Consider the following 18,448-nt stretch of genomic DNA (forward strand, 5'->3'; position numbering starts at 1 on the left):
TGAACATAACTGGAATGTGGCTTTTGAGGTAAAGATATAACTGTTTATTTGTATTCCACATGCATCCCTTAATAGGTATACTAAAAACACATATTCGGTGTTTCATTTCATATGTCTTATGTTTATCATGTTGGAACATTCTTACAGAAATTAATAGTCTTGTTTTAGATATAATGATGAAAAGGAGGTGTTCGACATATATTTCAGATATTAAACAGGAACTATAAGCATATTTGAGCCTAAACGGATGCTGTGAGTTTAAAAACAAAACAAAACAAACAACATTAATCTGCAAATATTCTAGATACACAACAAAAAGGCATTGTGAACACGTATTGATTATATCAGTGTCCTAGAAACTGGCTTTTAATAATCTGTTGCTTCAGCACTAGCAAAAATCTATGAGAATTCAATCATACTGATTGCAAATAAGATTGCAAAAATACCAATTAAAGCTAAAGTACTGACTCAACAATCCATAAAACATTAAGGAGTTTAATGTAAGGAAATTTTATGTTTAATGCTCTATTTGTGCAACATATTTTGAAGCACTGTCATACAGTGAGCTGGGCCAACCTAGAGCTTTATAGCTCATAAGAGCTTTAGTTCTTTGGAAATATGTTACAGAAAATGTAAGCCAACAGCAAGCCAAAACAAAGTATCATAAACAGATATAAATTACTCCAATATAATAAAATTAATTACGGATGGTTTCTGGGAAGGTGGAAATATACGATGAAAGGGCACTGCTGATCTAGTTGTTTTCTAGTATAATAGCACTTACATAAATTAATTATTGACTTTAAAATAAAAAGGCATTCTCTTGGCACAGGCTTGGCAATATGGCAAACTCATAACATAAGTCTAAGTAAGTGCAGGACTTTGGTTATACCAATCATTTTTCTGAGTTCTCTTTGCTGGAAACGTTTTGAAAAACTCACACATGGATATTTAACATACAGCAGGTGCCTGTAGCCATCGTATATATGAATGCACACAAAAACAAACATGTAGCTTCACTATAAGTAAAGTGAGCAAGTTAAATAAATTTCTGGCTCTCTATTCCATGAAATGGCAATGGCTGAAGAAATCTAGCAATGACTACGACATGATGTTACTTAAATAAACAGGCTCTTGGAAATCTTGGGCCTGACTCCCTATCAACCTGCTCTTGTAGCAGGAAATGCATCGGAATATTTTGAAAGATGACATCTCCAGAGACTGCCACACCGTCCCTTCCCTAGTCTGAGACACTGCAGTGCCTTAGTACAATGCAGCCTTGAGTGGGACCTCTGCCAACTCAATTTGATTTAAGTGTGGTAAAAGGAGACTAATGAAGCACACTAAATTCAGACTGTGGCGAAATACAAGGCAGAAAGCACCCAGGTTGAACTAAGAGCTCATGGTTAGTTAGCAGAGAAGACAAAAACATATGTATCCTAAATATTGAGGTAGATTCATCCAGAGATAACTAATACATGATAAAAAATACAGACACACAAGCTTGTTTTTGAGACACTTTTTAGAGCTCAGCAGCACTAAGGTATTCCAAAAGCTATTCTGTTATGCTGGGTGTTCAAATTCTATCCTTTGCCTAGCTGGATCTCTCCAAAACTATAAATTGTTTTAACACTTGTCTCATGGTTCACGATTATAATTAAAAGTGAAAGTCCAGAAGTGCTCATAAGAAAGTATTCACTTTATTCCCACAAATAAACAGATAGTTTCAAGTATTTTTTTTCTCTGAAATATAGAAGTAAATAGAGTATTTTGTAACAAATTTTATTAGTTTATAAGACAATTGAATTGAATGCAACTGAATACACATTGAACTGGTGAAGGGGATGAGTCAGACTAATACCCACTTAGCCTCCCGTCCTGGGTCAAGCAGTAACTAATATTAAGGAAAAAGCAAAGATGACCTTTCCACATGTAATGCCCTCATATTGCTCAGCAGAATAATGTCAGAACACAGAAAAATCCTCCCTCACTTCTTTATAGAGAATGATATCACAAAAGTTTGATTGACAAATATTTTAATTAAATATTATAAATTGGAAAAGATGACCTATAGTTTTACTGAACAAAATCTAAAAAATTGCAGAAGTCACCTTCAAAGAAAAATTTCCCTGACCAGCTCTTCACTGGCAGGATGAAAGCTGTGAAAAAGGGATCAGAAATTGTGTCTCATAGAAATAATTACCTTTAAGCCAAACAAAACTATTAAGTAAAAGTATGAATATTAAATTAAGATTTGTTAAAAACAATCTCACTTCATAGATTAACTTTAAGACTATAGAATTAAATGAATACTAACACACAGATAAATCAAAATTAAAATCAATACACAAAAAGAAGCAGCAGGCACCAGTAAATTAATATTTCAGGGAAGTGCAGAAATGAAATAGAGATTAAATGCACTATTTTGTTTCCTAAGAACTGTTTTGACCAATTTGGCAAAATTAATGGAAATGTATGCTTCTCAATATAGAGCATACTCCACCCAGAAATTATAAAAAACAAAACAAACAATAAATATTAAACACCTTCTGATGTAACAGCTCCTTTACGATCAACGGTCTTGTTATTAATTCTGACATGACCAGAGGTAGCGAGCAAGAATCCAATATATTTCTAGTGAAATATTACACAGTTATAAGCAATACAAGAAAAAAAAAATTGAAATGCTGAATTCCAGTAGCTACATAAAATGTTCTTGTTTTTCAGTCTTCTACTATATTAACTTCTTAAGGCTTTAATTTTAAACCTAACTAACTTATGCAGCCTTTAATCTGCGCAGCAGTATCACTTTTTCAGGAAGCCATGAAAAGCCAAATATGATGCAACATAAATATATTTATATACTTTATATATAGGAACATTTGTGTTTAGCAAATTCATAAATTCCAAATTATATACTAATATTTGACTTTTCATTTGATTCTAAGTATATATGTGTATATACATACATACATAGTCAAGTTGCTGCACACAGCATTGACTAAGAGTAGATAGACAGCAGGTGGGCAGAAGAGGATTAATCTCTTCATCAAACTCAAATGCTAAACAGATAATTTTGAGATAGATATAGATAGTATATTTCCTGTCTTAGTACTACAAGGAACATAGTTTTTCATCTTTACTATTAGAAAAAATTCTATCAAAGACGGAGATATCAAAAGACCTACTGGAACAAATTATTAATTAAAAGAAAAACTAAATCATCTGTCCTGATGCTACATATCTTAAAATTTTAGAAGAATACAACTTCTAGCTACAACACAAAAATAGTTGTAAAATTAATTAATTAATTAATTAATTAAAAAAGAGTAGTCCATCACCCCAGCAGAAGACAGAAGGACAGAAATATCTTATTTATTTAGCTGTTTCTGTGAGTGCTATAAAGCAACAGCAGAAAGCCTCAATCATTTTTGGATCTACGTTCACGGGAAAAGATCTTGGGAAAGGGTATACATACGATTCGTTTTGAAGCCTCTTTAGAAGATCTGGCTTAAAGTGAAATGTTGTTAAAAAAGCTTACATATGACTTCTTGCTTTAAATAACCTTAGTCTTATAGGACAGAGGGGCAAATATAGTATCTGTTTTTATAAAGAGTTCCAAGAGGAATCTGAAAAGCTACAGAGATATAAACCTGAGATCTGTACCAAGTTTTTAGAAATTATAATCAAGAACAGATTCTGTTGACGAATGGATACAAATGACATTCAACAAGCAGCACAGTTTATATAAAGGAAAGTCCTGCTTTACAAGCCCATCAAGGTCTACTTGCACTTCCAAAGGGCATTTGAGGAAGTACCTCATCAAAGGCTCTTACAAAAACTACAAGCTTTATCAGAACAGGAAAGGCTTGTGATGAATACTTGTTTAAAATATAGTTAATAGATGGTAAATGTAAAGGCTCAGTGCTTCCAGAGGATAGAAGTTACCGTGCGACTCCTGCAGTTCTTCATGCTGTTTAACAGCATATTCATAAATATGATGGACAAGAAGGTAAGCATTGAGATGGCAAAGTCTGCTGATCATATTAGCTTACACAGAATAGCAATGATGATAGTCACCTGCAAAGAACTAAAGTTAAGTTCCCACAAAACTGAGTAAACAGTATAATGGTAGATAAAATGCATGGTTTCTTCTACTAAAGGAAAGAAAAGGCAACAGATGAAGCTGGTAAAATTAAGGGAAGAGGAAATGCTTCTTCACCAGAACCACCTTGCCATGAAGTATTCTAAATACTAAAAGTGTACATAGGTTGGAAAGGAAAAGTGGACACCATTATCTAAGAAAAAAAGTTTGTCAAGAGCTGCTTAATATAAATTGACCTGACCCAGGAAGTCTCTGTGCCACAAACTGTTGGGAGTCTAAGAAAGCGTTCTGAGGAAGTATCACTATATGGTCGCTTGCTGTTTTCTCCATATGTGATACTCAGCTAAGTGGATTTTTAGGCCAAATCTCCCTAGCTGTTTTTATATTCTTAGAATCTAAAGATTGCAAATAGCAAATCTTACATCTTTGTCCACCTTCTGCCCAATACACTGCTGGATAAATTGATTAATAAGACATTTGGATGATACTGACAGAAGACGGTCTATTATTGGAAAAGCTTGCAGGGAGGCAGTTGTGGCCTGCAAAGCAGGAGGAGTAGAGCAAGTATAAAGGCATCACCAGTTTTCATGTTGGCAAAAAGTTAACCAGGAAGGTATCTCAGGTTTCTGTATTGGATCCTGTTTTGCTTAATGTATCAAAAAGACATCTAAAATCGTTGTGAGCTTGAAGAACAAAACTTGTAGATAACGTACTTTTAACAAAGATTGAAAAGGATGCAGAAAAGTTGTGCTGTTTCTGTGAAGCTGTATACCTTATATTTGAATATTTGAGGTAATCATGGGACTCACAGGGTTTAAAGTCATTTGTATCAGCTTAGGAAAGGGAATTTGCCATTAAGGTGAACCTCAGTTTGTTTTGCTGCACAAAAAACAGTGTGGATGATATTAGAATCCCGTTACACAAATCACTGGCATGATCCCATCTAGTTACTGCACCACAAAATACACACACACCAAACATACACGGAAGAGAACGTTACAAAGAATGAATGGAAATTACCAGAAGAGTGGAAATGATTCAAGAATAGAAACTGAAATGCGTAAGATTGAATATGTTAGAGTTCATTCCTGACTTCACAGTGCAGAATTGGAGGGAAAGGAAGGAAACAAACAAACAAACCCCCCCACACACACACAGACACACACACACACACACACACAACACACAAGCTTCTCTTCCTCCTTCCTAAATCAAGGTAATAAAAAAAGAAAAAATTATCAAAACTACACCATGAAACTGATGACAACACAATCTCACTGAGTTCAATATCTTAATTACTTCATAAAAATTAGTCTGTAATATGAACAACAAGAATTAAAGCTATGTTTTTTAAAAAGGAAAAGATATAAAGAGGTATGGTTCACAGATAAGCTCCTCCCATAAATAGTTGAGAACAGATGAGACCTTCCTGAAACCTGTTTTATCCCATATGTACCTCTCTTTGTTCATACTGCTGAAATACATGGTTCTAGATGTTGTTAGAGGACTAACACTGGATTAAGCTACCTGCCTAATTCAGATCATTCAGTATTCTGTCGCCAACAGAAGAGCAAGCGCTGTTGAGTAGTTAGTCACAAGAAAAAAAAAAAAAAAAACAACTCTGTGCCACCTGTGCCAAAGCTCAAATGCGTCTGCAGCTTAGTGCTTACTGCTAGGAAAATAGGCTGAAATATGGATGAGACAAACTCCGGAAGGCTACTGCAGGCTACAACAGCACCCCAAGCACTCAGTCACAAAAACTCAAGTGGCACTGGTTGAAGCAAGATGAAAGTTACGCTTTAAGCAGAAAGAAATATTTTGGAATGCTAGGTGTCAGAGTGTAAATCTCATATCCTAGAATGGCATAATTTATACAGGAAAATTAATAAGCAAACCCATTTTGGTTTAATTCATTTTTCAATTCCACCTAGCTAAGGCAAAACTTACCATCCTACTCTAAGTAACCTTCCTCAAAATGATTGTCTCATGCAATTAAAATTAACTGTGGGTAAAACAATAATTAAAACAGTTCATAGAATTTGTCCTGCTAAGAGGCAGAACTATCAGAGGACCCTACATGAAAGATTTAAAGGTTTTTATTAGGGTGCAGTTAGTTACTGGTCATCGGGGAGAAGCACACAACTGTCAGCTCTGGCCACTTCTCAGAAACTGAGAATATTATATGAAGACCTCACAGAAACAGACTACTCTAAAGCTTAAATATGTATTCAGAAGCAAGAAGCTCAGCTTGTCCATCCTCAGCTAATATAGGATCTATTTGTACTGTACATTTACACGAATTGGATTTCTTTCTTTTTTTCCTACGAACTAAAACTGTGATTATGTATTTTTATTCTACAGCCCCACAAATTCTGTGATAACCCTTTGGAAATGTTTATCCTTTCACATATGTCCAAAGTTATACAAGGAACATACATATGAACATGATTACAGTTAAAGAGCTTTCATATATAATTTTCCAAGTACTATAATACTCCACTACTAATTATATTCTCAAATAAGTTTTGAGAAATGAAATAAAATTAACCAACACATAATTCTTCAAAACTTTATGATTTTAACAAAAATGGAACTATTTCTAGTCTTTTAAGACTATTTCCTTTTTTAAAGCTATGCCATACTTCTAACAGCATGTTTTCTATTTTGCATAGTTGGCTTTTTCCCCTCAATTAGAGATGAACAAAACTCAGTTCCAGTGTTTATATATGTTGAGGATTGGCAGTTTCTTCACTACCTTTTAGATGGAAACTTCCTTCTTCTTCATCATAGCTTTAGGAATAAAAGCACCAGTGTGCCAACATGGCATAACTTTCTGAAATACTGAATGACACAAAGTATTACTTTATCTTATTACCAGTAGTAACTATTACATTGTAGGGTTTCCTTTCACAGCACTGATCCCATATCCAAAGGAAAGACTAGGTTGTCAAATGATCAAAATTATGATGTGGAAACAATACACTTCAGATTTCAGAATGTTAAGTATTCTGTGTATTCCACCAAAATATACAATAAATATAGAATCTATACACATACATTTAAAATATGAAAATATTTTACACAACAGTGAGGGAACCAGTAAAAATATATATGCCTTTACTGAACCAGGGCTTGCACTTCTCTCCTGTCCGTTCCTGATATTTATCATTCTACTTTTTAAAGAAGGTTTTTAATTAGGGATCTTGCTACAAGAATTTCTATATATATATATATATATATATATGTCTGTATATGTATTTTAAAAAAATTCTCTTAAATGTTTGAATCATAATTTTACATTTAAACAACAGTAACAAGATCTACAGATTAAAATCATAAAATGACTCCATATGCAACATTGTTAAGTCTAGAAGAGGCCAAAGATTTTCATTATTTCACAAATACTTCCTAGGTTCTCTCACATGGCAGATACAGAAAAGTCAGTTCCTGTAATAATATAGACTTGAAATAATTTTTCAACTGAAAACTTTCTAAATTAGAGAATGCAGAAGTATTCAAGAATTCACTTTCAGCTGCTATTTCTGCATCTTTCCACTTACCTAACATGAAGTATATTTGAAAGGGAGAAAGTAAACAGGAATAATACTTAGTGGGTCACACATTCATGACAAATGATATGGTGCATTCAAATTTATTCCAGTGAGATAGGATCTGACCTTCTATCTCACACCTTGGGCAAGCATACTGTTTTGGAGAACAATAGGTAAAAGGGCACAGGGTAACGATATCCCACCGCCTTCTGTTCCTCCTCACTTGTATCATGTAGAACTCAGAACAATCTATATCGAAAATGTTTACCAGACTCAGATCTAAATGTCAGCTACATTGAAGTATTCTTCAACTTTTACAAATTTTTACAAATCCTTTACAAATCTTCATGGGATTAGACAGGCATGACTTTGCTACCTCTGTAGTTAGTTGAGACTCGGGTTGCACAGTTGCAGATATTGAGGCATCAAAACATTTTAATGGACAAGCATTCTGGCTATTAGCAAGTACTGTATCAAGTACATTAATAAGTAATTTTCTCCAACATATGATAATTTTTAGAGTGAAATAGTAGAAGATACAGCATCCATGCTATCTATAAGAGTTTCAATGTGTTTTAGTGTTTTATTTTGGACAAGTTTTAGTCTGATCTTGTGGACTGAATGCCCATTACCAGCTGTAGTGCATCGGGAATGCTATTTAAGTACATCCTCTGAATTACCTCTGAGCAATCTATTTGGTGCATTTCAAGATTGCTCCATGATGAAAACCAAAGCAAGGGGAGTTGGGATGATCAGAAGCTTCACTCTGAAAGCACACTGCTGGATCTAATCTAAAATGCTAATGCAGATGTACCTTTTATGTAAGCAGAAACTTTCAAGATCTAAATATATAACATATAAAAATAGATACAGTATGAGAAGCTGTAGTTAGTTTTCTGAGTCTTGGAATGGATAGTGTGAATTGTGAGATGGAAAGAGCCAAGCTCTAGGAATAGAATTTCACCTCATCTATTAAAAAGAAATACAAGCAGGTTGGGCATGCACTGTTTAGTAATTTATCTAGTCATTTAAACTGTTCTTTGACCAAGACTCCTAGAAATCAAACTTCTTTTAAGAAATTCTCAACATATTGGTAGACTCTGAACACAGATGTCTAAATGGATAGTAATTTGTATAAGAAGCTGGTTTACAATGTAAAGATTATTCTTACTGAAGTTTTGGAACTAGCTTATACTAATTGGATTTTTCTTTCTGTCTGAACAGCAGAAAGAGTGGAAGTTTTATTTATGCAGCTGCATAGAGGGGAAAAAACATACAATTACATTAGAAGACCAATTACATTCAAGACCATGGCATATCTTTGACTTCTTTACTAAGTTCAAAAAATTGCAAGGACTTTCTGGAGCCTACCATAGTTACCAGAAAGGATATCAAATAAAAGCATTTTATTTAAGGGATTATTGGCCCGTTGCTGGCATCTGTAATGAATAAATAAGCCCTCTCAGTGATCAAAACAAAGGCAATTGATAAAAATATAATCCCATATGCCAGCTTATTAAAACAAAACAAAACAAAACAAAACCAAAAAAGAACAGTGCCTATCTATTGAAAGCTTGATTCATTGAAATGCTATTTGGTGAGCTCGTGTAAAGTATCAGTGTAGGGAGAGAGATAAATACAGCCTCAGTATTTAGATAGATATGCAATCATACAGCTAGTTGATTATATGGAGATGAGACTGTGTGAGCATTCACCCTTTTTGACCCCTTCTACCTTTTCAAATTCCATTAATTTTATTCTTGCAGAACCATTGTTTCTAAGAATAAATGTAACTCATGAATAAAACAACACATAGCAATGCATAGTAAGATACTAGCCAATAATCCTCTGCCCTCTGCAAATTAAAATTGTTGTGAGTAAAATTAATTTTACTAGAAAAGAATCACGTAAATAAAGGAATCAACTACTTGAGCTGTGCAAATTATTTCTAATTCAGATCTAAACGAACTCTCTTTCCCACTCGGCCATGGTTCCAGGTTTGCTATATTCACAACTTACATGTCCTACCTCTATTTTTTTAAATTCATTTCTACTAACTAATTCTCTTGCCCCTTTCATCAACTGCTAGGAGTACTCTAGAATGTGGCAGTCATACTAAGAAGTACTAAGTATTACTGTCATACTAAGAAGTAATAAACTGTTTCATTCTTAGTCTATTACATCTGAATAACAAAAATGCAAAGGTATGCTTGCACTTGTATCATGTCATTACAGAGCTTAGTTTACCCAAAGAGCCAAAAGGAACATAAGGATAGAAAGAAATAGCGATTCATATTGTGCAGCTTTACTCCCAATAAGCCTTTCCATCTGTCACTCCTCTATTTGTTTTGCGGTTCTTCTCGTTCTTTTGCTCTACTACCTACACTACATGCCTTTCCCTATTTGCTTGTCATTGCTCCATTCCTTTCACAAGTATCAGGGATGATGTACCTCAGTCATTCTTCATCTTCTCCAAACTACTCATTAAATCTCATTTATTTTCACTTGGCTATCCAGAGCACTCCCTTGTACTAACTAAGCTATTCCCTCTCCCTCTGCAAATTTTTATGGAAAAACATCAGCCAGTGTGAAAAAACAAAATCCACTCCATTTCTAATGGACACAGAAATTAGTTTGACTTTTGCCTTTTCTTTCTCCCCTTTTGGTGAATAATTGTCATATAGTCTACTGTCTGTTTTCAGTGGCAGGCAGGGACCATGTCATTTTAAAAACTGTTCTAAGAAGCACATGCAACTAAAGTGCTAAATCTAATATAAATCTAATAAATACAGCTACTTCTGTAATACTACAAAAGAATATATATTTTTTTATTCTTAAGTTTCTGCTTCATGCTGATGTTCATGCTATATAAAACTTGGATGTCCCTCTAGAAGCATCAAATAGCAATAGCTGTTTTATGCTGTAGAACTCTGACATTTTAAGACAGTAAGGAACAACAGTTTTACTTAAATATTTCTTTTCCTTGGCCCCAAATTCCTAGGTAATTCCAACCCTACGCTTCTGTGATTTTGTAAGAATGTGATTTTTTAAGAATGTAAGAAATATGTGCTTTCTTTACGCATTTAGCTTTAAATCTTCTTTTTAATATTTTCAACATAAAACAACAGAAAATGAATGTAAAACTTCATGTCAAGAATTCGATTGCTCTAAGGACACTAAATAAAAATCATGCAATTTCATGGGACATAAGACCTTTAAAGATAACAAATTTATTTTGAGTATTATTTCCTACTCAAAGAATTTGCATTCTCTTGTTTTTAAAACCAACAGAACTGGGAAAAGAATGCATCTTCTAGTACAAAAGAAGAACATTTCATAATATTGGCCTTATGTTAGTGCACTGTTCAATTTGCTTCCAATAGCATATTGTTACCTTTGTAGTTAACCTTGAAACCAATTGAACCCACGCTTTCATCTGTTTGAAGATGCAACCACATCTGATTGCTCATGCTCACAATTAAATCTGGTACAAAGCTCCCAGTTAACCTAGAGAGAGAAAAATTACTGTAGTCATTGCACTTTAGATGGTTTTCTTAACAGATGTAAAAGCCAAGAAACTTTAATTATAGTCTCAAAAGACAACCATACCATAACTAAACAAGAACAATTACAGAAAAAATCATATGTTAAATATTAAGTAACCAGATTAATTTTTGCTTTCTGTAAGTATTATTGGTACTTTGATCTAAGACAGAAGGAATCTAAATAACTGTTGAAGAATTATTTTTTCCATAGACCTTTTTTTTAATTCCTCATGTTCAGCTCAGCCCAAATTAGATACCTAGTGGCTGGTTAGGTGATACAGCTCTCAGAGTTCCACTGGCTGCAGATTTGACAGAAGTCAATAAACACAAGTCAAGTACTTTTCAGAATGTATTCAAGGATTCCACCTCACCTTCAGTTAGTAGTCCAGGAAAGCATGTGTCTCCCCTGACCCTGAATCTTTTCTGGCAGTCCTACACACACAACTCAAAATACTTGCAGGTATATCAAATAGCACAAGGAACTGATGATGAAACATTGTATGTATTCTTTAGGAACAAGGTTTCTCTGGTATGCAACTATCCCACTTCGGAATATATGCATGCATTCCATATTCAAGCTGAGGTTACTATTCTTAAAAAACAATATTGCTATGAAGACCCCTGCATTCCCTGCACTCTCTCACCTCCCCTCATCACCTCTACCATAGCGATGGAAGAAGGCAAGTGACAGTCTCATCTGCCATTCATTCATTCCTTCAACAAGAAGAATACCAGATGTCAGAACTTTAAGATTTCCCGGTGTTGTCAGACACTGATTAATTAATAAGAACTATAATGAAACCTGATACCTTTTTTCTTCTTCTTTTTTAATAAAAGCAAACAATCTGCGGTTAATTTAGTTGTTCAAATATAGCGTTCTAATGCCATGTTATATATATTTATGGAGATAGCTGACCTCTGTCTCCTGTTCCAGAAGGACACAAGATTTCTGCAACTTCTGTGTCTGCAAGACTTCTGAACAGGTTTCAAACCACATTAGGAATCTCAGGTGGTATAGGACATCCATAGATGGGTACACAAATTGCACCTTTTTTCTATTTGTCATCTTGTTGCAATATAAAAATTTGAAAATCAATGCAATCCCAAATGTTCATTGGGTTTGCTGAATGATTTTTAAATACTGTGACAGTAAAAGCAAAGAATTCTAAAGACTATAATTTTACAAGTTACATTTAATTTTTTTTCCCCAAAACTTTGTCTCATATTTGGTAAGAGTTTATCAGCTCTTTTATCAACACAGTGGTGCAAAGTAGCAACATATTTCTCATCCTTGAGAAGTTAGGATCACAAGCACAAAGATCGTATAAGAATAAAAATAGTTTTGTTTTTTCTTCCTCAGTTCTAATCATTCTTTAAAGTTAGCTGAAACTTCAAATAGTCTATTTATAATATATTTTGTAGCTAATCTTAGATCTCCCCCTGGTCTTTTTTAGCTTATCGCCGTACAAAATAATCTGCTGTAGGAAAAATTCATGTCAGTTTCTCACATCTGTGCTCGCAGATGGAGCTACTACAAAGATCGTTGCCAGAACTGAAAAAGTAACTGCCTAGCCAAAATAAAATAATGTACTAACTGCCCATTTCTGCACTAAAGGGAAGTGTCTTCAGTGATTTCAGGTTTTGCCAAATTAATAGATTAACAGGCTGTCCCTCCGTTAGAAACAATGCCGATGTAATGGCCAGCAGAGCTCTGTAATTGTCATTGGTGATTGGTAGTAGATTTTGGCCATGACCATTGGGAACATTAACCTCTAAATTATGTTAGAGAGAATAATTCCTATGATATGGAGGACAGAAATGTTCATCATTTCTGCTTTGTTAACTCAGTTATAAATATGTGGTTGTGATTTATTTTTTTTAACATAGTTTTCAGAAATCGTATCTTTTAACAAATAAATACCGCATCAGGAAAGAATACCTCTCTCCTGCCCTCCTCCTCCCATTCCAAAAGGACATGAGTTATCTGTAATTGCTGCATCTGCAAGCCCTGTGAAGCATCCTGCACAGTCCTGAATTAAGTTTTTAGGGCTCCCTGAAAAATGTGTGGGGAGACTTTGGGGCTGTAAACCAGTAAGATCCAGAAAAAGCAGTATTATATAACAGAAGCTACTTAAGATAATAAAGAGAGAAATTGAGGTTGTGAATCATCCTTTCTTTTCTCATGGGGTTGGGAAAACGTGGGCCCACTGCTGAATGGGGCGGGTGCCCTGGTGACGAAGGATACAGAGAAGGCAGAGTTATTGAATGCCTTCTTTGCTTCCGTCTTCACTGCTAAGGCCAGTCCTGAGGAATTCCAGACCTTGGAGACAAGAGAGGAAGGCTGGAGAAAGGAAGACTCTCCCTTGGTTGAGGAGGATCAGGTTAGAGATCTTTTGTCCAAACTTGACATCCATAAATCCATGGGCCCTCATGGGATGCACCCACGAGTGCTGAGGGAGCTGGCGGATGTTATCGCTAGGCCACTCTCCATCATCTTGGAAAGGTCCTGGAGATCAGGAGAGGTGCCTGAGGACTGGAAGAAAGCCAATGTCACGCCAGTCTTCCAAAAGGGCAAGAAGGAGGAGCCAGGAAACTACAGGCCTGTCAGCCTCACCTCCATCCCTGGAAAGGTGATGGAACAGCTCCTCCTGAAGGTCATCACTAAGCATCTGGAGGACAAGAAGGTGATCCGGAATAGTCAGCATGGATTCCCCAAAGGGAAATCATGCTTGACCAATCTGATAGCCTTCTGTGGTGGAATGAGTGGCTGGGTAGATGAGGGGAGAGCAGTGGATGTTGTCTGCCTGGACTTCAGCAAGGCTTTTGACACTGTCTCCCATCACATCCTCCTAGGTAAGCTCAGGAAGTGTGGGCTAGATGAGTGGACGGTGAGGTGGCTTGAGAACTGGCTGGATGGCCGAGCTCAGAGGGTTGTGGTGAATGGCGCAGAGTCAAGTTGGAGGCCTGTGGCTAGTGGTGTCCCCCAGGGGTCAGTCCTGGGTCCAGTCTTGTTCAACGTAGTCATCAATGACCTGGAGGAAGGCACAGAGTGCACCCTCAGCAAGTTTGCTGATGATACTAAACTGGGGGGAGTGGCTGACACACCAGAAGACTGTGCTGCCATTCAGAGGGACCTGGACAGGCTGGAGAGCTGGGCGGAGGGGAACCTCATGAAGTTCAACAAAGGCAAGTGCAAGGTCCTGAACCTAGGCAGGAATAATCCCATGCACCAGTACAGGCTGGGGGTTGACCTGCTGGAAAGTAGCTCTGCAGAGAAGGACCTGGGAGTGCTGGTGGACAACAAGTTAAACATGAGCCAGCAGTGTGCCCTTGTGGCCAAGAAGGCCAATGGTCTCCTGGGCTGCATTAGGCAGAGTGTTGCCAGCAGGCCGAGGGAGGTGATCCTGCCCCTCTCCTCAGCCCTGGGGAGGCCTCACCTGGAGGACTGTGTCCCATTCTGGGCTCCCCAGGACAAGAGAGACATGGCACTACTGGAGAGAGTCCAGCGGAGGGGCTACCAAGATGATTAGAGGGCTGGAGCATCTCTCCTATGAGGAAAGACTGCAAGAGCTGGGCCTGTTCAGCCTGGAGAAGAGAAGACTGAGAGGGGATCTCATCAACGTGTACAAGTATCTGAAGGGGGAGTGTCAAGAGGATGAGGACAGCCTCTTCTCCGTGGTGCCCAGCAACAGGACAAGAGGTAATGGGCAGAAACTGAACCACAGGCAGTTCCATCTGAACCTGAGGAAAAACTTCTTGACTGTGAGGGTGACAGAGCATTGGAACAGGTTGCCCCGAGAGGTGGCGGAGTCTCCTTCGCTGGAGATATTCAAAACCCGTCTGGATGTGATCCTGGGCAATATGCTCTAGGTGACCCTGCTTGAGCAGGGAGGTTGGACTAGATGATCTCCAGAGGTCCCTTCCAACCTAAACGATTCTGTGATTCTGTGATTCTATGAGGCTTCTGCTCTGGATTCATTACCTAGATGTCTCTGCTGGAGGTAGGTTCGTACACCTTCCCTTTGAAAAACTGAGCAGTAAACACTATCAAGAAGCTGTAAATCGATAGATAATGATTATGATGCCTCCTTTTTTTATTAAAAAGTTTGTAAGTTATGTCACTCAGCAGGGTGTTTTCCTCTTTCCAAAGGGCTCCAAAACCACCTCTCCCACATAGTAGTGAGATATACTTCTGCTGAGACAGTACACCTAAGAGCAGGTTAGAGGATGTTCAGAAGACATGGGACACTCTCCTTCCCTTCTGCTAAAAATGACCTGTAATATGGGAGAAAGAGTGGATATACACATACACCCAGTAGAGCATGCATACCAAAAGTGTAAGAATGAGTTTCATGCCTTGCTGACAGTATTTTCCAAATTTTGTTACAGGAACCAGTGCGCAGGTGCACCTTACATCAAGAGTCACCAGCAACAACTGTCAGTGCAAGCGACTGAAATCAGACCTCCCAGCATCCTGAGAAAGTGCTGTGACTACTGTATGAGGCAGGAATGACCATTTCTTCCTCCTTTTCCCCCTCTACCCCTTGGTATTAAAAGTTATCTCTGCTCCATCTCGTGTAAGTCTTGGTTTCATGGGCAAGCGCACGGAATGGCTTCGTATCAGTCATCTTGTCAAACACACAAAAGTGTTTTCCGATAAGATTTAAGTTCAGTTAGGTGCTGATTTCACTAGTCTTGAGGGACGGCTCATGTTCCTGAGTGCATGTATATGGGCACAGAATTATAGGCACTGAGGGAAATTTAATGACAAGTACTTCCATGCCTAGCACCAGCAGAGTAGGAATTATCAGCACTGCAATTCTGGATTTAGGAAGCATAATTCTATCTAAATGCCGCTTAAATTCAGTTTCTGGTTCTGATGCTTCCTATCTAGCAGCACCCAGTTAGGCCAATGGATTAAACATTTGGATGGGATTCCTGATTAATTGTGATAAACTGAAAGATAAATAATTGTCTTCCCATGATTTACAAGTAACACAGACATATTTAAAACAATTGTCTTATCAGTTTGTTAGAGGAAATATAATTATTTTAAAATTTACAATCCAAAACTACATCATACAATAGCTTATCTATTTGATATGCCTGCTATCTCAGACAATGTTTGCATGGCTCAGAGGAGAAAATATGTACAAGTTGTTAACAGTCTTCAATTATGTTCTCCCTTCTACGTAATTTTTTTGGAAAAATTATTTGCCTAGTCCTTTATAAAATAGATTCTCTTGTTGTATATATTAACACTTAACTGAGTTTCATGACAATTTGAAGTAACTCCTTGTAAAAGAAAAAGATACAGAATTCCATTATATTCATAACAGGTTTAACACCGTAATTATATCACTTATCCGCAGTATAGGTTAGATATCATCAGGTACATTTGTTGTAAAATATTAACACTTTTAAAGAAAGTAAATCTGGACAAAGTGTTTTACTATACTTGTCAAAACTGTAAATATCGCTGTACTGTGTGTCATTGTAATTTGAATGCCAATGAAAACCATGTGAATACTTTATTTAAATGTTAATAGGATCTGTTGAATTTGTGGATAATAAATGTTCTTTCCACATGAGAGAACAGTCAATATAGTCTAGGAATCTAAGAAAATCTGAACTTGAATCCCAGCTCCATGATAAATATGTTTTGAAGGCCTGATGTTGTCACGCAAATCTGCATTACTATTACTCTGCTCATAAAATGTAGATTATAGTACTTCCCCACTTCTCAAAGTTATTAATAATAATAATAAGCACATCTACAGTCTGATGAAGAAACTTTGCACTACCCTAAAGTAATTACACCTGAAATACTTGGCCATATACTGGTCTTCTCATTAACAACAAAGGCTTGAATGATTATAAAAATAATTAAAAAATAGTAGCTTGGAAAGGTTTATCCTTCAGAAATTGAAAGTATTCACGATGAAAATCTGCAAATCCTGGAACAAAAGTTTTTTCTGCTCAAAGTTTTGGGATTAATAATATCAATGAGATAAAATTAGGAAAGGAGAAAATAAAGTAAAAATTGATTTTAGATTATCCAAAGCAAACAAGTTGTGGATATCATTCCTATGCTGAGTAACGGAGAGCTTATTATTATAATATATAAGAAGAATATGAATAAATTTACATTAAATAAACTGGAGATAATATTATTCCAAGGAATGCTGATTTTGCTATTTTTCATTAAATATACTTTGTAGTAAACATTTATCCCATCTGCTTCTGCTATACAATGCTTTCCTTCTGTTTTTAACTCATTTGAAATTTGTCTATAGAACTGACAATAAAATAAGGTACTTACCGAGAAGCAATTTCATTTAAAAATAACAAACAAGTACTATTTGGCCTTTTCCAAAAATCTTTTCTAATTAGCAGACGATTCTTTATGGATTAAATATGGTTTCTAGGCAATGAACAACTTTTTTTTTTTCAAAAAATTGAATCAGATATGAAAAATTAACGTAATGCATTTTAAGGGGCTTTCATTCCTCATAAAAACCACATTGAATTATTTACTCAGGATGGAATTGGAACTACATAGAATGAAGGAATGTAAGCAACACCTAATTACAGTGTTGTGCCTATTTTATAAATGAGTGGCAATTAAACACAATCACTGGATTACATTGCTTCAAAATTTACAAATTAAACAACAGGGTTCTGCATTTGTCTTCTTGGGACTGTTATTATAAGACCAGCTCCCATCACAGCTTAAGCATTTGAGAAATATGAATTCAGAAGTTAATCAATAATTGTTAAAAAAATATATCAGGACTCACACATTCTAGAAGGATGGTACTGATAATGGCTAGTAAAATCTTTAGATGACCCTCAGTGCTGCGTGATTTGTAATTGTAAGTGGTTTAGGTAATATCCTACTAAGATTTTCTCTTTAGTCATTTCTTCACTATACTAACTCATTTTCTTGGCCTATACCATAGTCAATAAGCACCTAAAGGTCAACATCCTACAGTACATCTTTTGCCAAACAAAGCTTGCTAGGAGATACCAAAAGCTCACGTGTAAGTAGTACGTTTATCTGTTTTCAATCACCTTCTGACAACTGTTTGATATGACAACATACTTATAAAGCAAGCACAGTAGACTCTAAAAATGTATATGTATGCATATGAATGGAGAGATCAAACGTCTTTTTGAAAATCTGATGTTAGTTTATCTTTTCCTTTTCTGTTATCCAATCCATCTCCTTCTGATTTTAGAACAGT

The 18,448-nt window shown here is 36.1% G+C and overlaps 1 protein-coding gene across 2 annotated transcripts in view; it reads right to left on the minus strand.

The window, feature by feature from the left end:
- Nucleotides 1-18,448, minus strand: part of CSMD3 (CUB and Sushi multiple domains 3) — a 711,519-nt gene that overhangs the window by 343,400 nt on the left and 349,671 nt on the right. For both annotated transcript variants that reach the window (XM_068933141.1, XM_068933140.1), the window contains one exon: nt 11,051-11,163. In XM_068933141.1, the coding sequence (XP_068789242.1) occupies nt 11,051-11,163 (113 nt within the window). The remainder of the gene's footprint in view (nt 1-11,050; nt 11,164-18,448) is intronic.

Source organism: Struthio camelus, chromosome 2 (assembly GCF_040807025.1).
Source record: "Struthio camelus isolate bStrCam1 chromosome 2, bStrCam1.hap1, whole genome shotgun sequence".
In the NCBI taxonomy this organism is placed as follows: Eukaryota; Metazoa; Chordata; class Aves; order Struthioniformes; family Struthionidae; genus Struthio; species Struthio camelus.